Genomic DNA, 23246 nt, shown 5'->3' on the forward strand with positions numbered 1-23246 from the left:
TGTATGCTAAGTTAAATGTCAGTTAAGTAAAATCAGCAAATTACAGAATCATTTTCTTTTAAATTTAGATTTTTAAGAAAGTGGTTACATGTCTGTACCAAATTTAACTAGGTAGACTCACCAGTTGTGTGTCGCCGTCCGTCAGGCCGTTGCGTTGTTGCACGTTGGCCATCGACTTAAGGCAGTGTAGCAGCCACACATGGTGCGTTACCGCCACAGTGCCGCCGAGCCAGGTGGGCAGAGCTTGCCGCGGCACGTGTGAACTCAGCTGGAAATAATGATTTCATTCAAGAAGTGTTTCGTTAGGTTTACAAGTTTATTACAGAACAACCTAACCTCCTAACCTAACCTAACCTAACCTAACATAATCTAACATAAAACCTTCTTACGATTACTTTAAAAGATACATAAATTTTCAAAATATATAACAGCGAAAAATTATTCCACATGAAACACACTTGTGTAATGTAAACCAGCGTTTTGAGCAGTACCCTGGGAAAGTTCATATTAATTTATCCTCAGAGGGGTGTATATTATAAATTCACATTCCGGATTATCCAGATCTGTATAACAGAGTGGGAGGAGTCCAATGTTTTTAAGAATAACCCATTTTTGTTGAATTTCCAATGTGATTTGTTTTCCATACAGGAATGTTTAGTGATTAAAGTAATGTGTACAATATAAAATCTAACATTCAATTTTGTTGCAGACCTACAAAAAGTTGTTAATTTAGATGATGGAAATGACTGGCTTCAGACCAACAATGGCATTAGTGCGATGACAACGCAGAAACTTTAATTTTATTATCAACATGTTTTTCAGCAGTAAAGGATGACAGTGATGAGTGAAAACAATTCTGATAATTAACAACAGAAGATATCTCGACTCATTCTGATACCACGGTACAACTAAACCAGGTGATAGTTTATTTGAGCGAAAATCTGACATTTCGTCAGCGGGAATGATGGTCTTGAAATAGGTGTCATTGTACTTTCCTGAACCATTGTACCAAAGTTAAACAAAAGAAGTTGACTGATTGTTTTACAAAATTGTAAACGTTCTATTATATTGGTTTTCCCTACAATTAATCTCCGTAAAATTAAATAATAAATTGGAGCTCTTTACATTTATAACAAATTCTGCATTTTGTAATAAGTAATCCGTTATCTATTCTGTTTTTTCTGTATTTCTGGTACATCTAGATCCCTTCCAATTTTAATTAAACTGAATAAATAAAGCCATATTGAAATATTTAAATTATTATTCAGTTTCTTTACTGCCAAAGTTGTTTAAAATATTTATTAATATAAATTAATTAATTTTAATAACTCATGATTAATTAGCATACTTCCAAAAAATGATTATAACGTGGGTTTGAAACGAACATTTTGGTTTTAGAGCTAGACAAAGTACAGTGAAATTTCTAATTTTATTGTAAACATTGCAAGAAGCTTAAATTACTCTGACAGGTCAGGTTTTCAATTATCTGCCCAAAGTGTGAATTAATACTTTAATTAAGTTTTTCATCATATTACTGTCATTGAAAAAATCCATTTTCAAAGCTTTTTAGATACACCGTTACAATTTATAAAATCACACTTGCTAACCCATCAACGAACTATATTGATAAAAGATAGCATAACAAGCACACACAAAATATTTAGGTCCAAACTAAAAGATTTATTTGCTAAATCTGTGAGTTTATTCCTTGGAAGACTTAGAAGAGAATTTTAAAACTTAAAGCAAGATCCACAACAGAATAAATAGTTACTATGATTTGGCAATTAATATATTTAATTGTATGTTTGTAAATAATTAAAACGTTTATCTCATATCTTAGCTGAAAACACATTCAAAAATATAGATTCAAGAACATTTTCCATATCCAAATTACTTCTATAAAGTGAATAAAAATTTTTGAATTACATTGAATTAAAAAGAGTAAGTAATTATAAGTTATATCCTGACTGATTGTTTGGCAAATCTTCTCTTTCCTTTTATACATATTTCTGATTTACCCTTTTTTCTAAACTGCTTTACTTTTCTTTTCTGCTTGAAGTTGATTTATATCAAGTTAGCGGTACATTTCTATTTCTTGCATACTAATTTCAATATTTATAAACAGGATAGGAAATTTAAAAACAAGGAAAGAGGATTAATTTTGTACCTGTGGAACACTGACAGTGTAAACTCTGTCTCTGAGCTTCTCTCGCACAAACAGTCTCAGGATCTTGAAGGGTGCTTTGAACCAAAGCGGCGCAGTTACTATCAGCACCTTCTTCAGCTTGGCTGGATATCCTCCCTGTAACACAACATTGACACTGTTACCTCACTCTAATACTATCAGTAGACACTCTCTGAGGTTATTTCACAAAAGCAGTCTCAGGATCTTGAAGGGTGCTTTGAACCACTGTGGTGAAGTCACTACCAGCACCTTTTTCAGTTTGACTGGGTATCCTCCTTGCAACATAACACTGAAAGTGTTACCTCCCTCTGATACCATCAGTTGACACTTTCTGGGGTCATTTCACACAAACAGTCTTAGGATTTTAAAGTTTGCCTTGAACCAGAGACGCACTGTCACTATTAACACCTTCTGCTTGGTTGGGTACCCAGTCTCACAATGGAACACAACACTCATAGTGTTACTTTACTCTACTAGGATCAGAAGAAACTCTCTGAAATTCTCTTGCACAACCAGTCTCAGAAACTTGAAGGGTGCCTTGAACTACAGAAGTGCTGTGTACTATAAGTAATTTCTTAAGCTTGACTGGGTATTCTCTTGCAACACAACACTCATAGTGTTACTTTACTCTACTAGGATCAAAAGAAACTCTCTGAAATTCTATCACACAAGCAGACTCAGGATCTTGAAGGATACCTTGAACTACAGCAACTGATCAGGGGATACAGGAGGCATTTGACTTCTGTTATAAACATTTATATACAAAGTTTAGCCTGGTGAAACCTGAATATCTTGTTTTAGGTGCTATGTATTCTGTACTACAAATTTGGTTACTATTAATTATTATTATTCAGCAAGATTTACTAAGAAAATATTTATCTTGCTAGTAATAAGCTAAATCTCTTTTATATCCCTCACGTTCATTCATCATTTACATTTTAACACATAAAACACCAATTAAAGCATTTCCTCCAATTTAAAAGCAATACAAGACTCATGAGAGTCCACTGTTAGTCATTAGTCAATTAAAATGTCATCAAATTCTTTCTAGGATTTATCCACAAATAATAGTTTAAAAATTATTAATATTAGTATTTGGCGGTTTGAAAAACTTTGCGTCTATGACATAGAATGTTTGAGAAGCACAAATAAGCAACTAAATGCAATGTTTTGATGAAGGAAACGTAATACAAAAGTATTATAATAATATAAAGTAGAATAAGTTAATAATTATACAAATGTTTTAAGTACATTAAAGTAATTCGGATTGTTACAGAACATTAATTACTTGAAATACAGTTTTAATCGTTACACTTGCAACCTTTGGCAGTGTTGTACGTTGAAAAAATTTCATCATTTTTCTGTGTAATTGTGTTGTAACAGCATGATCTTATAGACATTCATCCATACTCGACACATCTCTCTTATATTTAAAATAAAGACGCTTTATACATTCAACTAGTCACAATGTAACATTTGTAAAGAATTCTAAATTGGATTTTTGTATAACACTGAAATTTTCAACCATATACATGTTTTGGATCTAAAGGCTAAATTTATATATAGTAATTTGGACTTTGTTCTACTCTAAATACCTTGACTTAATATAAATAACAATTCAAATGTTTATATGAACTTTTAATTCAATTCAAATAACTTCAAAATTTCAATAAATTGTGTGTGTATTCATTGATGTCTTATAATTTACCAAATCAGTCCCGAGATAAAATGTTAATTAGTAACTAATTATAAAAATAATATCTTTTTATACACAAATAGTGAAATAGCTCATTATATCATGTACTTACTTATAAGCCTACATAGATGGTACAAGAACGGTAAGACTTGTATATAAATGACACTACCAACTTTGAGCAGCTAGATTTAAAATTGTATTCAAACGTTTTCATAAATATTGCACCAAGAACGATAACAATAATACTTTTGAGACTATTTAATGAACATTAAATTCACCCCACTGCAGAGAAAAGGTCTGAATTAACATCACAGATAAATATTACATTGTGATAAACACTAAGTACCAAAACCTAAGTAATTGAGAATCTATGAAAAAAATTTAAGATTCCTGAGAAATTTGTAATCACTAATAATTAAGTTTGCAATGGTGAGTTGCAAATAAATAAGCCAATGAATTATTCATGATAAAATGAATTTTATTAAACTGCTGTATTCTTTCAGTGGTTTTATTTTATTAAGATAAATCCCCTTAATTAATGTAATAATTAAGGTTCAGAAGAGCACAGCTGCGTAAGGCGTTTCCAAGGCCGCTGTTGAATAAAGCTAGATGAAAAGACTCCCAACAAATTTCTTCCACTTCATTAAGAACAAAAGTTGTCAGGGAAACAAACCGCCTGACTTGGTATACAAAGTTCTCTCAAAGTACACTCATTAATAATTGACCATTGTTCTTGAAAAACTTCCAAGCTTCGGCAGACAAAGTATAGATTAGCCAAATCGAGTGGAAAGTCAACTTTTGACCCGTTTCATACGGTGCTGACTTATTTTGTAGTAAGAGTGTATTAAATTATCCCACTATAAAATATTTTTTCTTTATATAGCCTTGAAGTGTAATGCCAATTTCAGATTTTGTCCAACTGACATATGTAAAATCTTTTTTAATAAAAGGATAGGGTGATCCTCTTTAAACCTTATAATGTCCTTCCTCATGGACCACTGCTCTGTGCGAGGATAATAATAATAATAATAGCTTTATTGCTGTAGACAATTACAATATTGTATGGCGCGCATCATATCAATTAAAATATATACGAATATAAGTAAACGTAACAAAACAATAGAAATAACAAACAAGTACCCTTAAAAATAAAAAAATCAATTGTTTAATGCTTATAATAATTATAAGAATTAGAATTATTCTAAACAAAGAATGCAAAAAGTTTGTAAGTCAAAAAGCTAAAGTGCTACACATAATGGCACCCCCAACCCAACAGAATTGATTAATCCTCATGATCTGCAAACTCGCCAACAGAGTAGTAGGCTCCTTGCACCAGTAGGTGCCTTAGCTTCCTCTTAAACAGTGGTTTCCCATTTTCTACACAGGATCTTATCAGGGAGAGAATTGGTACAGTACGAGATTGATGGTACTGATAAAGAGTGCTACATGACAGGGAGGATTGTCTTATTTACTTGTAAGAAGGATAAAAAAAAGTAAAAAATATCTGTGTGTTTGAGGATAGATACATAATTTATACAACTTAATGTGGAAATATTCACAGTATGATTTACTAGAGTTTACTGAAAATTCCGGACCTACAAATAAAATAAAATCAAGACCAGTTAAAAAAGAAACACAGCAGATGGTACTAGTCTGTGAAATGTATAGATGCTTTTAATAAAACATCAAAGTATGCGTTACTGAAACGTAAAAGTTTTTAATTGCTCATGTATTGAAAAAGATTGTTATTTTAAATCCATTTTATATAACATTTCTGAAGAAAATATGTGTGATTTTTCATACGGTTGTTAATTGTTGTACATATTTAGCAGTGTATTAGCTTCTCAGTACTGTGTGAGCGAACTGAGAATGACTACATTCTTATTATTGAATAAAATTGGCTAACATGGTTTTACAAGAGATATGACTTGTAATTATTATTCTTATATTACGTCATACGTGATAGAATCAGTTAGGAGTTATGGAAGTTATCTTAGGCACTTATATTCTGGTTATGTTATTGTAAACATCTCAATGTTTTACCTAACACCTTCTCCAATAAGCTTACAATATATAAAAAAATGTATAAATACAAGTGTTGTAAAAAATTAAATACAAACGTAATCCTTTAAAAACAAGTAGTCATTGTTTTGAATACTTAAAATATATTGAAATACTTGTTGATTAATGAAGTTGTTTTACATTTTGATTTATAAAAAAAATGTTGGTGAAGAAATTTCAACACATTTAACCCTCCAGCTGGTATGAAACGAATTTTCGTCACCAAAGGTCTGTCCGATTTGGCAAGGACGAATATTCGTCGCCAAAGTAGACATGTACAGTTATTGAAATTTTAGGCAATTAAGTTCATAAAAATTGATTTTTATTTTATATATTCTGGAAGAGTATAAGTGTAGTACCAATTTACTGTTCTTACTTCGATTATTGTCTTCTTTGTTTACCGTAAAACATCGTTCTCTATGGACAGCTGACGTGAAACTCTAAACAAGTGCCGGGTTTTGTGTTTGAGGTTACGAAACCAATAGTATTTTGTGGAAATTTTATTTTATAGTGTATTACTGTTATTATTGTTTTTTTAGCTTTCTTAGGTTATAGTTTTAGTTGTTCAGTATAGGTGAAAACTTTAGAGACCGATCAAATGATCTTAGAGAGCTCGTAGGGCGGGATCTAGTGACACTGAGTGAAAAATGAAACTTTGTATATATTGTACATATGTAAATAATGTAAGATTACAATTTATTATTTTATTTTATTTTTGTTTTATATGTCATACTTATATAAGTATAAATGCAGTCATGAGATTATGTTTACCCACGAACAATAATATTTATTTGGAAATCTACGCATTTTTGAATATAAGTAAATACGCATGCTTTTTCATACAAAGCCCTGTAACACGTACGTTTTGAGGTAAAAGTTACAATAATTATATATTTTTGGATTCGGACAAAATTTTGAATAAGTTATACATTTACAGTTTTGATGTAAAACTTATTGCTAAGCAGTTACACAACGGATTATTTACAAAAATAATGTCGAAAAAAACATTTTCCTTACATTTTGTAAAAAAAAAACAAAAATATGTTTCCATAGAAACAATAAGATATTGTTATTATAATGCTCCATATAGTTGTGAATACATTGACATAATATAATAGTTTATATTATTGGAGTAACAGTTACGAAATGTGATATATTATAAGAAACGTCTGCGAGGCTGTTAAAATAGAGCCGCCAGTACAGAGTGACACCATTGCCAGTTCTAGGGTTAAGAACATAAGTTGTTTTAAATTGCTTAAACATTGTAAAATGTACAAAATAATCATTGTATACAAACTTTAATAGCCTTCTTTATAGAAAATGATTATTAGAAATAAATTATAAGCAGAAACCCCACGTTTTTCACACTTACGAACAAAAATTGCCAGCATGGCAAAAGATAAAGATGCGTTTGGTGTTTGGTAAGGTATAAACACAGAATAGTTAGTAGTGCAATAGTTGAGTGCACACCAGCTTTTTGAAGCAGGGCTGGCAAGCTGCCCCGCACCGTGGGACAAGTTGTGCCAAACTGCAGCACTGAAAATACCCACATTAATGTCCCAGTAATCAAGTCACAAACACTGGATGCAATCCCTGTCACTTGTAATGAACTGTATTTAAACCTGTAATGAATTTAAATAAATGGAGCCCAATGACTTGGAGACCAAATATTTTCTTATACAGATAAATACAAGATACAAACAAGGGGAGTTTCTGCCAGTGTCTGTTTTGGAGTGTATTGCTCCATTATCATCTGTTTGCTGTCCATACGGTTGAGTTAATCATATCCATATCATAACACATTTTGGCTCGTAACGTGTTCATATTAAACAAATTACTCTTTCACATATACTTAAATTTACTCATTTATTTTGCTTACTCTTTTTGACATAATTATAGACAACTCATGCCTATGTACAAGCTATACTGCCTATGCACGCACTTCTTCTAATATAAGTTTTGTCAATAACAATAATTCACATTAAATAGCATTAAGTTTTTTTGTTAATAATTATTCTGCTATTCAGGGTGGTGATGAATCGAACAAATCAGAGCTCATTATAATCAGTACAGCCATTCTTAAATAAATAAATAAAATAACTGGTGTAAATAGCCCGATTACGTTTAAGGTATACCTGTAGATTAATTCCAAAATGCAGTGTATAATATTTATACAATCTGTTAATTATATACTTATTTTCTCGCCAGCCCATGTATTACTATGTAATAAAAATAGCATATATGTAAACTAGTTCGTTTAAAAAATTATATTCATTGACACACTCCAACAAGCCTAAAGTCACTAATAATTTTGGAGGTGAACTATGGTGCACCTAAATTATAAGTACATGGGATACACACAAAAAATAAGCATGTATAAATTGTATACACATAGGAATGAGAGAATGTTACAAATCAATCAGTTCTAGTCACTCTCTTCCATCGCAAAAGTTTTTACAAGTACAGTAATCGCAAAGAGTTTTGCCAATTTCTATTGAACTTCCAACAGTCCACTGGAGCGCTCAGTGTATTAGCTAAAGGTATTGATTGCCCTCACATCAAAGAAAGGTCACTCCGGCTAACAACCTGACCTTTCACACCTTGTTACCCTTCAGCCCTCTGACAGCTGAGATCCCTGAACAGCGTTCCACGCTGAATTGTGGTGCAGATTTATAGTTTTTGTAATAATGTAAAAAAATTTTAGTTGATGTTTACTTCATACAAACAAATTTAATAGTAGTTGTAATATGTGTTGTGAAGTGCTTGATAACTTATACAATATTGTTAAAAAACTAATCTGACTAGCTTTACTCCTCCAAAAACTAAGCATTGATTTCATTTTCTATACTATTGCTGTCAGACTTTTTTCATCCTCAAATATACTTTGTGAATAATGTTTCATTTCGTTTTATTCAGTTATCAATCAATTCCTAAAACATTATGAAACGATGTGTATAAAAGACTTGAGAACCTGAAACATCCAGAGTACACATTTTGGTATGAATATAGATGGTATACTGAGTGACCAGCTAGAATTGAGTGTTTATTAGTAACTGAAACTAGTGAAAAACCAATGGCACCCCAGCTGGTCCTACAGGAATTCCAGAATCATCTACTTTGTTAGATTGCTCAGTTGTTTGGTAATTGCCAAATTACATCTTATATCATACAAAGGTGATCGGAACAACTTAAACATTGCTTAATGTCGTCCCACAAATTCTATCTTTAACAGCTGACCTAAAAAAAAGAGCCAATTTAAACTCAATATCATAATTTTCATTTACTTTTCATAATTTCAAAGAGTTACGGTCAATACTTAGACGGATGTGATATTCTGGATAAAAATAGTGGAAACACGTTAACTTAATTTAAAACAGAAAATTAGGTATAAGTGTTGACATTTTATAATTTAACTGTAATGGTAAAATTAAGTAAAATTCTTACCCCATTTCAAATTACCCTTACTTGAAAATACAGTACCTATAGTATCAATCATATAATTTTGCCATTCCTTACATGAAATGAAAATAAAATAACGAAATTAAAATAATGGGGGGAAGACTCATGTCCGACAACGTCGCAAATGTAGGTGGTAAGTTAGTTCTTCACGTCCTGAACGAAACAGAAAGGTGGCCAAGGGGTCCATGTACAGCTGTCACTGTTTGTATTGATCTGGACTGTTGCCATGGTGACGTCTCGCTGCGCCACGGCTACAATTGTTGGCAAAGTTTCCTTGCTCCACTAACCGAGTTTCTTGGATCTGCTGTTCATCCCGCTCAATTATTGATTACCTTACATCATTTTTATTTTGAAAGTGCTGTCAGAATATCTACCAATGAAATTGTTCAAAAACTGTTCATTACATTAAATTAAATATTTCTTAAAAATTATATTACTGATATAATTATACTATTGATAAATTATCGCAGGAAGACCTGGACAGCTTAAACTGTAAACTGCTGGGGCAATAGTTGATATTTCTGGGGTGCACAAAATGCTCAAGTGCCTCGGAATAAAAGCCACCTTTTAAAAGGAGAAAAAGTATGACTAAATTATTTTTTATTAATCCAACCAAAAGTTAATTGTACCATTCTAAAATTTTATAATCAAGTCCAAGCTCACTCTTTGCAAATAAATATTTTTTGTTATAAGGAATAGCCAAGAGTATTCTTTGATCTCCACTGCAACAGAAAGTTAATATACCTGTATGTCTGTTTTGCTGGATTATATTTCTTTGGTGAAAACATCAACCTTGTAGAGGAAAATGTTATAATTCACCAACCTTTGACTTTTGGTCTAGAAGTAAAACTTTATTAAACGTACCTGTACTTTATTGCATACCAATACTTGACTTGATTTGTATTATACTTTATTTAAAATTTCTCTGAACTCTGAAATTCTTAATTGGCTGAGCATTAGCAAAGCATATTACTCGTGGGCAACAAAAAATGTATTTATGTCTGTCCATCTGCCTGTCTGTCTACACAAACAAAGGTTGTTTCTCAAAAACAAACTTTAAACTTTAGAAAACTTTAGACTTAACTTTTACATGAAGTTGCATGAGTTCAATGATGTTGCATGCCACTCCAAGAGAATTAGGAAGAGTGTTAGCAAATATTTTAAAATTAGTCTTATGAGTAGCTGTGATGACAATGAGAACACAGCAGAATAAATACTTTTATAAACAAACTAAGTACATTCATATGAGCTTTTAGCTTGTGACATATTAACACGTATATAGATTATTCATACAATAAAGTGCCTTCTCTGCCCCAATTAAACTTTTATTAATTAAACAATAAGAAACCTAACTCGATGAGTAAAAATGTGAATATATCTTAATTTTGACTCATAATTTTGTGTCTGTACACTCAACTGTCACGAGAGGATGAGACCTAACCTCACACAAAATCCCTCAAGTTCATGTTCATTCTGTGACGGCTTGAATATGTGTTTTAGGGTATGTCTATGTAGGGCGAGGCAAACCACCCTTCCATTATGTATAGCGGTTGAAATAAAGAAACTTACATTCATTTTAATGAAAATCTCCATAGTTCAACTCCAAGAAAATAATTTTTAACATTGAAAAATACACTAAAATTGCACTTTTGGAATATAGGGGTAATTTTTAAAAGACTTAAATGTCAAGTTAGGCAGAGCCGTACATAATTTTAAAGGTCATTTTGAAAACAAGTTTTAATTCATTTTATTTCTTGTATAAAGAGGGTGGTCCAAAACTTGTACGGTTTTACTTTTTCTTACTGTTACCTCATTAAAAATTGTAGCAAATCCAAATTTATCGAACACTATCAAAGAGGTACTCTTACTAATAATAATATGTGACAGTTGTCACTTTTACAGGACATTCCCAATTTTTTTAAATAGTTCAAATTAAGGATATTTCAACATGAAAAACCTACAAAATTCAAATAGCAAGGTATTACTTTCGTTCAATAGCTCTCTTATCTATTACATTTATTGTTGTATTTCAAGTTTGGCTTAATCTTGGCTGGTTGGAAAATGACAATAAAAATACTAATTTTCACAATGTTGTTTTCAAAACGACCAGTGAATATAAAATTTGACATATATAGAGACCTTTAAAATGAGGTATAACTTGACTTACAAGTAGATTATAAAATCTTTCAAAAATGACCCCTAATACCTCAAAAGTTCCATTTTGGGGTAGTAAAATATATTATTTTCACAATTTTTTTGGGGTTGAAATATACCGGGTTTTGTTAAAGCGAAAAAAGTAGGTTTCTCACTTCAGCCACTAAACATTACGGACAGTTAGTCTGCCTCATTCTATGGACTTCCTTGTCACAACACACAATAGTATATAGCAAAACAATTAATGTAGTTTTTATTATATAAATCACATACTGCTGATAAACGTTTTGCTATTTAGCATTGATTTACTCAAATTCGCTAAAAATCTTTCCTGGCTATGTTCTCTTGTTCTCTGTCCAGACTCTCACACAATCTATCGAAATCAAACACAACTATTGCAAAATTCTAAAGAAAACAGTTCCCACCAATCTTTACTGTATCATACACAGTAAAGTGTGTGTGTGATTTCTTATCTTTTTAATGTATTTATATTTTTTTATTGTATGTCTAAATTGACCTACACATTTCTAGCTGTTACTAATCAGGAAAAGAACTTTAATACCAACTGACTGTATCAAACAAAAAGTACAGTAATAGTACCTGAACTATTTATTGATTTTCTATGGAATTTTATAGTATATTTCACAAAATGCTTTTATGAAAATTAAATTTATTACGTACTAGATGTTTCCCGTGGTTTCGCACGCTTTTCGTAAGCTTTGCCCGTGTATGAGCATTTCTGGTTCACGTGAATTATACATTCAAAGCCGATGTGGAGTTTGCCTTGATATCACGATAAAGAAAATCTGTCAAAGGTGCATTGTACACGTACATGAATGTACTATATTATAAAGTTGTCTAACAGTTAACCTTTAAGTTCAACCAGAAATTAAAAAATGAAGACAAATATACATAATAACTTAGCGCCTTCAAATAACGTTTGGCTATTTAATATACGTAACTGTCTTGTAATTGCAGTTTATAATGTGCAGGCACTTTGAAAACTTTTATATTTTGCAGTGCCACCTGGTGGTGAGTTCCATCAATGGGCATAGCATATCAACTTTCTCCGTGAAAAAATACATATACATACAAAATTTTCATAATGATCAGTCAAATAGTTTACCATTCAATAAAGGACACACAGACAAACATTCATATGTTTTTGTAACAAAATTTGCTATTTCTCTTAAGCTTACTCATGCTTTCAAACTATAAATGTAAAGAAATTTAAAATGGTAATTAAATGATATAAACATATATTTCTTTTGTTGCATTATATATGTTTACAAAGAACAGCTGATTAAATTTGAACAGGCTCTTTCACTTAATAACATATGTTTGCTGCAATGCATTTTTTATGGGTATCTCCGTAACTTTTAGAGACAAGTGGGGCGGAATCCTGTGAACTTTTATGATATTTTAATATTTATTATCCTATTCCCGACAAAGACAATTCCAAACACACAAAAATCATCAAAATCGGGCCAACCGTTCTCGAGTTATAAATAGTGTAACTAACACAACTTCTTTTATATATATAAATAAGATGTTTTCTCCAAAAATTACTTGATTCATTGGCTGAGTGTTAGCGAAGCATATCACTCAAGGGGATGGAATTTTTATTTTTGTCTGTCTGAATGAAGCTTTATCTCTACATAAGCAATATCCAGTTAGATGATTGTGCATGTCACTCCAAGAGATTGGGTTGACCATTAGTGCACATTTTTATATCAGTCTTATAGGTGATGACAAAAAAATTGCATAACAAATAAATGTTTAAGCAATCTGACTACAGCCATATGTCATTATAACATATTACATAGTAACATGTGTAGCCTAATGAAATGAGCTTGAAGTTTTTTTTTAATTAAAACAATTTTTTAGAGTGTGTTAGATTATTTTCTGCTTTGTATTCTTGATGGAAGTGAGTAGGTTTTAATGGAAGACATTTTTCATACTTCCACATTTAATTTATTTAAAAAGCGCTTTCGCCGGTAAGGCATCATCAGTTATATATTGTTTACAGAAAAAGCAATATCTAACTATTTTTTCTGTAAACAATAACTAACTGATGATGCCTTAACCGGCGAAAGCGCTTTTTAAATCAATTAAATGTGGAAGTATGAAAAATGTCTTTTCCATTGTGTTAGATTAGTTTCCTGAAGAAGAAATCAGATTGCAGATCTTGAAACGTAGTGTACTGATTTTTTTTATCACTGAACAATGGCAAATGTCCGGAAAAGTCCTGTTTCCTTCACATGGTATTTTCTATTTGCATACTCCCACTCTTATCCTTCCAGCTACACAGCATTCATTTTTAAACTTACATCACGCTTTCTTACATCACTGACCTACATCCTACCCATTACAAATCTAATGCAATATAGTATTGTAATATACTATATGTTTATATAATATGATATAAAAATATATGATATTATAAAAACATAGGCTCATCATATTAAATAATGTGAAGGTTTCACTTGTGTGTTGGACACAGTGCATTCATTTAAATAATTTCAATTATATTAATTATAACTCTGAGCAAAATAACCATAAACATTAACATTTTCAAAAATATGTTCCAAATATTACGGCCTTGTGTATTAAAAATTAAATACATCTGTGTATTTTTTACACAACATTAAAAATCAACGCCTTATAAATGTTGCTAAATTTTATAGAAATAATTTTTTATGTCAAATTGAGTATAAATGGTGATAATTTATTTAAGACTATGAAGGGTACAATATTATTTTAAAACAAATAAAAACAAATATGTCTAACACATTTACAAATTAAACACACGTGCATAAAAATTGGAAGATCCACGTAGCCTTTGAGGGCTAGTGATCAGACAAGCCTTGTCGGGCAAACAATATAAAAGGGAATTTGTTTAAAATAAAATCTAAATCATCTCACAATAATTTATTACAAATACTATTATTGTACGTAAAACTTAAATGGGCAATAATTTATGAAGGGTGCAAGGAGGAAGAAAGAAAAACCCAAACTTAGTCCAAAAAAATCGATTTACAGATTATGATGCCATTCGAGTAGTCTGTGGTCCATATTTTAAACATGCCAAAAGCTGCTGGAGAATAACTAACTGAGTTACAAGGGGGGGGGGGGATTACAGCCATTTAAAATGTTGTACGCAGGGGGAAAAAACTAACTCAGTCCATCTGTGGTTCAGGGGGGAAACTGCAACGTGAGTCCACAGTCAGCCTGACCTTAGCGCATGCGCAAACAATCCATTACTCTGTGGTTCGCTTGTGCAGACTAAACAAACACTCCCTTATTGTCTCTGTTTGTGTTAGTTTGTACTGTTGAAGGAAGTTTTAGGTATTAGTGTTTATTGGTAGCTGGTATTTGATATTTAGCGTTGGTATATTGTGTTTAGATGCCCAATTCACTGGAAAAATGATTGGGGGGGGGACGGTGAGCTGCCAAAGTGAAAGTTGATGAGGAAGCCATAGGGTAAGTGAAGTAAAAACTACGAAAAACGAAAAATAATGGGAGAGTTAGGGTTGTAGCCAAAAAGCTACGGCTTGCTCATATGAAAGGGTGAGATTGCCGTTGTAAACGATACGAAATGTTCTTCAACAAGTTACCAACCAGAAGAGAGACAATTCCTTAATTAATCAAATTCAAATGACATAGGGCGTGAAGGAGGTACCAATGGCTCAAAACAGTACTTGGGTGGACTAATTGCGTTGCATCCTGTTTGCTCGGAGGAGACCTCGTGCTAGACGAAACCAAGCTAGATTGAACGAAGGTTCTTTTTTCATACATGTTAGAGTTGTGAGAGATGAGTCTGCGTGAGATCCCTGTTTGTTTTAAGGACTTACAGATTCTCTTTTTGGTGTTAATGTTAATCCTTTTAGGCTACACAGAAGCAAGCAGTCAATAATGACCACTGTAAATCTCCCGTAGATAACAGAGGAAACCCCCCAATTTTAATCGGACATCGTAACGTTCCCAGGTGGGGGGGGGTGGGGTGGAGGCCTAGTGGGGTGGGGTGGGGGGGGTGGCGGTAGGGGTGGTGGGCGGGCAGAGGGGGCGTTGGGGGGTCGCTGGGGGGTAGGGGCGGGGTGAGGTGGGGGGGGGGGGGGGGTGGAGGTGGTGGGCGGGGGGGTCTTGGGTGTGCGAGGGTTGGGGCGGGGGGGAGGGGTCGGGGGTAGGGGCGGGTGGGGGAGGGGGGGGCGGGACCGGAGGGGTGGGGGGGTTGAGGGTGTGTGTGAGCGTGGGTGAGGGGGGGGGGGTGGGGCTGACCGTGCTCAGGGGGGCGGTGGGGGTGAGTTGGCGGGGGGGGAGGGGGGGAGAGGTAGGTAGTGGGGGGTGCGGGGTGTGGGGGGGCTACACGCGAAGCTATGATGAGCTTTTTTTGTCCTTTAAAAGGTAGACGGGTCATTTACAGCCTTTCATGACAGTACCCAAAAAGTGTACTTACCTGAAATATTTAAATGTCAGGAGCTTCTGTCAATGTTTTTAAATAAGAACCCAGGCATACTGGAGGAAATTTCATTACGAGGACATTTCTGACACACCTTTGTCACTGAGTTCAATATGGGTTTGGATACCCAAAGAAAACTGATACCACATGTTGTTTTTGTGACGAAAATAATTGCAAAGGGTTTGTTAGGAATTTGAAAAGGAAAGATTGGCTGCAGTGTCAGTTGAAGAAAAAGAATCCTATTGAAGAAAAGAAAATAACTGGAGGAAGAGCAAAAACGTGGCATATACTAAGGCAGATTGGTTTTACAAGTTTGAAACGTAAAGCCAAAAAAATCCATGCAAAACTACGCAATGAGTGGAGGCTATTGCGATTGATTTCGGGAAGAATCTCCGACCCAACATCTCCACTAGTGAAAGTTTATTTTAGGTCGACAGTTTGACTTTGTACATCGTCAATGTACACATCTTGTCACACTGGGGAATCCAGCATGTAACTATGACGAGACTGTTGGTAAGAAGGGATCTGATGATGTTGCCTCTTTTTTGTACGATTTTGTCCAAAATTACCTGTCAATGGAAGTGAAAACCCTCTCATCTTAGCTGATTTCATGCGGAGGTCAAAAATAAGAACCACACTGTAAAGAAGATGTTGCACTACCTACAAACATGATGAGAAACGGTTTGACAAAAGTTATAGTGACTTTCCCAGTAAGGGGAGGACATCCTTTATTGGTAAAATGACAAAAATATGGGGATTAATCCCTAAAAACAGCCAAAAGCTGAAACACCTGACGGTTGGAGATCTGTGTTGGAGATCGCTCGAGTAAAACCCATCACCCTTCCATCAGTGGTTTATTGCCAAACAGAAAATGTTCAAAATATGGGGGGAGAGTTTTTGGCATCCAAAGACTACAAAAATAGTTTCTCTTTGCCGTCAGACCGGTAAAATCAACCTGAGATTTTTCCAAGATAAATGTCTCAGCTGTAGAATATGGAACGGATACTATGGGGCGTTTTTTCACATCATCATAAAGAAGAATGTTAGAGAGAAAGAATAAAGAGAAGAAAAAACAAAGAAAAAAAGAGAACTTGCCTAGGCCTGAGCATATGGCTGAGCCTGAACAAATCCTACCATGCACCTTAGCACTGTCAAAGGAAAAAGTGCAACGATCCTAAAAAGTCCTTCTAAAGTTTTTGCGAAGAAGAAGGTTCAAAAGGAAAATTACATGAACCTTTTTGTGGGAAATGAAACAAGCGATTGAGGTTCCAGCCGTTGATGTAGCCGTCATGAGACTGCAGAAGCTAACTTTTAGGTACGTTTTGAAATCTATATCTTATTCAACTGGTTTTACTATTTTTTCCAATAAACTTTCAACGTTAGCAGTGATAATGAAATAGTTATGTTCCTACTAAACATTCTAACACAAAATTATTTGTGGAAAAATAACATAACCTAACGATACTTTGTCTTTTCAAATATTGAATTATTCACTCTTTTCTTTTTGTTAGTATTTACAGTTGTGAGGATTAAAACTATATCCTATTAGTTGGATATTATTTGGTTTTTTCATTGTGTTCTTAGGGAGAAGGAAAACCTCAAGTGAAAATGTAACCAAAGTGGAGGTAACCAAAAAGTGTGTGGAGCTAACTAAAAGGAAAGGACGTTGGACCATATCCAATGAAAATGACAGACTTTCACAGTTTTCAAATATTTACGTTTTATTAAGTTTTGTGTTTTGTCCTTTTTCAAATCAAAATGTGATAATAAACCAGAATAGAAGTTAAAAAAATATTGACTAGTTTGTTTCTTTTTTACAGGGGAAAACCCAATTGAGTCCATCGTGTGCAGGGGGAAAAACCAACTAAGTCCATGGCGTTGTTACCGGGGACCCAATTTTTAAAAATAAACTAATTGTTGCAATGGGCTATTTTTTTTATTATTTTATAAAAAAAACAGTTATACTAAACCTAGATTCCAGTTGTTTAAGGTCAAAAGTTATGTACTTTTTTTACAGATCCGTTTGAAACTTTGTTTTTGCCTCTCCTGAAAAATTTTAGTTTTGTGACTAAGTTGGTTTTTCTCTGCACCTTCATTATTATATCGCGTGGAAAATTATTAAAACGCAACGAAGTGTCCATACTATAGCGCGGCGAGTAGCGTCTGTAGCGTTTGCGTAACGTAACCGCGGAAGTACGAAACTGTTGTACAATACAAATACTAAAATAAAATGATCAACTTCGTGTAATTCACCAAAAGCAAGGTATAATCTTAGTTACTAAAAATAGTAACTACACAAGCAGTAATCTACATTGACGTTATCAATTCCAGGGGTACGTGTTCGGAAACTTTGCCAAATCTAACAGGATTTCAGATGTTAAAACGTCATTGCCGTTGGAATAACAGTTTGATTTTCAATTAAATTAATACACCAATTTTAACCAACCAAACAAATTACCAATGTCAGAAACATATTGGGTTATACTAAACTGCGAAGTTTGCTAGTAAGCCAAGTCAGACAATCTACGTGCATTGCTTTTAACATTTTATAAACTGCAAGGCATTGTTAATAAGAAGTTATTGAATTATAAGTATTAATTTTATAATCTTCTCCTTCACATCTAAACGACTTAATTAATTTTGCATCGCTGTTTGTTTTCTTTCGTTTGTTTCAACACCTCCGTGTAATCCAAAAACGTTAAGAATTTTTCTAAAGAACGTAAACCAAAATTGTCCGTATAGCTAGCACAAAAACTAAATTGCATACAACAATGATAATTAGATCAAGCTCATTACTTGAGTACTCCCTTTGGAGACTATCTACATCAATAAAAAAACTGTTTCAAAATTTGGGAACCACATATTAATTAATATTTTAGTGTATAAACAAACAAAATAAAACACTGTATAGTTTATTCAGAGTTACAAAAATACAACCGTGCACACTACTCATGCTTCTTTTACATAGACGAGCATATAAAAAAATCAAAATATATAAAAACCTTCTCAGACGTTATATTGTTTTTAAATTTACAAGTCATTGTCAAGTTGCATTGTATAGGTCGGACAGAAAGAAAACACAAATTCCTGCAAATTGATAAAATCAATAATTCAAACACTTTCTGAGAAAATTATTATTGGCCTAACGATTTTATATATTTTTTTCAAACGATAAAAATTTAAATATTATCATCAATCGTGCATCCATGCATGAACAAAGTCATTCTTTATTTAAATTTAACTGGCATTGCTTTTAACACGTAATTATTAAACTGCTGCCATTAAATGAACCGAACTGATTTGAGCGAAAGACAACCTTGCGATAAACGCTGCTTAATGATACTAGGAACTACCACAACCAAAATCACACAAATTGACGTACATGGACAGAAGCGTAATCATGGTAGTACGGTCGGAACGTGCAGTCGTCGAGTTTAACACTCGGCCGAGAAAAACTCGCTAGCAGAGGACGTCGACGTCGAGGTGGCCACAGTACAGAAGGACACGCTATGGCGTCGGCACCGGGACGCTACGCGCAGGCGTCGCGAGCCAATCAATGCGTCGCGTAGTTTCGGGTAGGGTCGTCGCCTATCGGTCCTTTGATGATCAACAGAACACGTTCGAGACAAACAATCGGCAGAGCGATGACTACAATCGATGTCGCAAGGGAAAGTTCGAATCGACCACTTTTGACATCGCCAACTAAATTAGAAAGCGACGAAAAGATATACCAAAAGGGAAGAAAAGTGAAAGGATAGGAGCTGAAAAAATTAAAAATAAACTACCTACTCATTGAAACAGCCGAACTCCGCATTTTTAGATTCCGCGTTAAGTGATCGTGCACGATGTCTTCTATCTGGAATCTTCTTATACATCAAACTTAAATCAACCAGCGTGTTAGGTTAGGTAAATACATATATACAACATTTATTTAAGAAAAAACGTTCTTAAATAACCGATCTAAAACGACCGATGGACCAATGGCCACCGCGTCGAGTACGGCACGCAACTTAAAATCGGTAAACTCTAGAAAATAAATCTATAAACTCACTCACGAAGAACACAATATTATTTGACTTAAAATCTTGACATTTCCTCCCACATTTGACCATTAATGGAACAAAAATGGGGACAACGAAGTTTGCTGATGTACGGATGGAGTTGTATAATAAGGAACGCGTAACAAAAACGGCCCGAGAGTGCAACCCTGATGCATCCCACGTTACTATTTATACGCGCCCCTCCACCCTACCTATGTGCTTTATTATACCGTCAGGAAATTACTTTCTAAATATAATTCTTTCCGAGACGATCTGGCAGATGATTAGAGTTTCCCGCTATAACATCAGATAAAGAGCATTGCAAGCGTTAGCAATGATCGCAGCGTCATCGATTCAACTGGCATTAAAAAATTGAACGTGGAATTACAATTCCCAAACCATTCAAGGAACCAAATCCAAAGTGCTGTTAATAGAAAACAATATTGTTTCCGATTAAAGTGGGATTTAAAATGTTTTCTCTGAAATTGAACTTGGAATTACAATTCCAAAACAAGTCAAAGAACCACGCCAAAGTACCGTTAATAGACAGTAATGTTGTTCATCATGTTATCTGCAGCAAACTTCTTAAGGTAGCAGTAGTCACTGACTAGTGATTAGGTCGTAATGAAGATATCACTGTAATAGACAACAATGAGCTATTGTATAGTTTACGGGCTATAAACCCCTGTTTTCATTTTTAGTACTGTTGTTAAACAAGAAGAGTTACAATTTAGCGTTGTTATTATTACACTGAAAATGGCAGTTACATAAAGCTTCCCATGCAATTTACTTCTGAAAAACATGGACACCAGGGGCAAATTATTTTTAAATTACATTCTATACACTTCTGAGATACGTGATAGTTACTGAAAGATAATCCAATCTCCTGACCCATTTTAGATTTAATTTTAGTGAACAGTGCTTTAGAGCTCTGATGTCAGAAAGTGAAACAGTTTTTATAAGTACCTACGAAATAACTCGGATTACTTGCCAATATTTTATGAAATTTGATTGAATAGCTCTATTCCAGTAACAAATTGAAATATTTTAGGTATGGATGAATCCTATAGTCGAAGTACTTAGCTTTTCAGTACTAATAACCTTTTTACTAGAAACGAAAGTACTGAAAGTAGCATCAAAAAGTAAGCATATTTGAGGTACATATTATTTTATGTTTTGCACGTATATGAGTACTTCTTTTTTCAAAAACATTCTGATGCTTTGGCTCAGTTTGCCTTATTGCCCTGATCTACAGAATATATACATAACTTGGCGCCACAGTTGAGTTTGTCTTGTTTTCTTGATCAACAAAATAGATATGCATAAGCAGGTATAAAAAGCCTACTTGTATCATAAAACCTCCACTTTTTACTTCCAGTCTAAGATATTTTTTGTACCACAGAATGATGATAAGAAGGTTGTTACTTTTTGGCTTACTCTATGTTTTCAAGACTATAAATGTAAAGCCATAGAATGGTACTTGAGTGGATTCGGCACTCCCGTCAAAAACATTATATAAACTTTTTTCCATATTATTATTCTCTGTTTAGTTCTGAACAAGAATAATGTAAGAAAATGTTTGTTTCAGACATATTTCAGCAGGTTATTGGCAATTTTATAAAAGTTCTGCACAGTTTGATTTCTACAGGCTTCTTTTAAATATTGCTGTACTACAGATATTATGTCATGTTCCCACACAACCAGATTTCTAGGTGGATCCCCATTAGCATTTTTATATGAAATCTTTCTGACATTATGTTAATGCATATATATATATATTAATATGTTATCTACTATGTTAAAATCTATAGGGTCTATCTAAAGTTATAAATGGTGGAAATTTAATAAAAAAAAACACAACTTCTGAATAATTTTTATATCCAAACAAAAAGCATAACTTAAAAAACATTAGATAAAAAAAAATTAAAATTACAATGTGCTCTAAAAATATTTGACATTTGTGAATTTCATACATAAAATCTACGAACACTTTTGGGATTGTTAAATACACCCAGCATGTACATTGGTGGGAAATTTGTTTTTAAGCATTCAATACTTCTACTTTTGGAGAAAGAATATCATTAGTGTTTGTATTGCTCAAATGCTATTTTTTCTTGTTGGAGTTTTTTCATGTGCCTGCAAGTTAACCTCCTTGATTAAAAAAAAATGGCATTTAGTAAAACAGTGATCAAACATTAAATTCTGTGTTCATGCTTATGGAAATGAGATGATGAAGAGGGAGCAAATTTATGAGAGGCACAAATGTTTTCGTGAAGGTCACGTAAACATTGAAGATGTGCAAGCAGTGATGAAAACATTGAGCAAATACTGGCAAGTTGTACAAGCAAACAGGAGACTAAAAATTACCAAAAATTGCATAACCCTACGTGACCCTCAAAACAAAATGTTAAGATAGTTCTCTGAATGGAAATCGAAAAACACCTCTAAGGAAAGAAAAATTTCACCTGGAGACATGAGGTTGTTTTTTTGACTACAAAGGCTTAATTCACTATGGGCTCATTCCAGAGGGACAAACAGTGACCAAAGAACTACAGTATATGTAGAAATTCTTACATGCTTAAGAGATACCATCATAAGGAAATGTCATGAAAAATGGACAGGAAACAATTGGATTTTGCTTTATAACAATGTCCCTGCACATCAGTCTTTGTTAGTGCTTAATTATCTAGCAAAGAACAGTGTTACCACAGTAGAATATCCACCCTACTAACTTTGCTCCGCTTACGTTCTTGAGATGATCATGTCCAAGGGGCGCCTGATTTATTCTGATTATACTGCACAATTTGTGGTTCATTACATGAAGCAGTCTTGCAGCAATAAAGGTCACCTAATTTTTTTTAAAAGGTCTCAAGAGCTGATGTGGGACTGTCCCCCCCCCCCCCCCACCCCCCCCCCCCCCCACCCCCCCCCCCCCCCACCCCCCCCCCCCCCCACCCCCCCCCCCCCCCACCCCCCCCCCCCCCCACCCCATTTCTTAAAGTTCCTTTTAGGATGTTCTGCCACACATAAGTAATTTGTTTTCAGTGTGTTATACTTTATTGTTGTTTTTATAAAGAATTTAGATCACTTCAGTGTTGAAATAAGCATTATTTTGACAAATTTCATGGAACTTATTTACAAAATAAGAATAAATTCTATTCTACGTTAAATAGCAAAAAAAAAAAAAAAAAA

General features: G+C 33.6%; 1 protein-coding gene across 1 annotated transcript in view; it reads right to left on the minus strand.

Moving 5' to 3' along the window:
- The window catches only part of LOC124365730 (tyrosine-protein phosphatase non-receptor type 9-like), a 174308-nt gene that overhangs the window by 22073 nt on the left and 128989 nt on the right, over nt 1-23246 (minus strand). Inside the window, 2 exon segments of the mRNA XM_046821714.1 lie at nt 122-268; nt 2168-2302. Coding sequence (XP_046677670.1) covers nt 122-268; nt 2168-2302 — 282 coding nt within the window.

Source organism: Homalodisca vitripennis, chromosome 7 (genome assembly GCF_021130785.1).
Source record: "Homalodisca vitripennis isolate AUS2020 chromosome 7, UT_GWSS_2.1, whole genome shotgun sequence".
NCBI lineage: Eukaryota > Metazoa > Arthropoda > Insecta > Hemiptera > Cicadellidae > Homalodisca > Homalodisca vitripennis.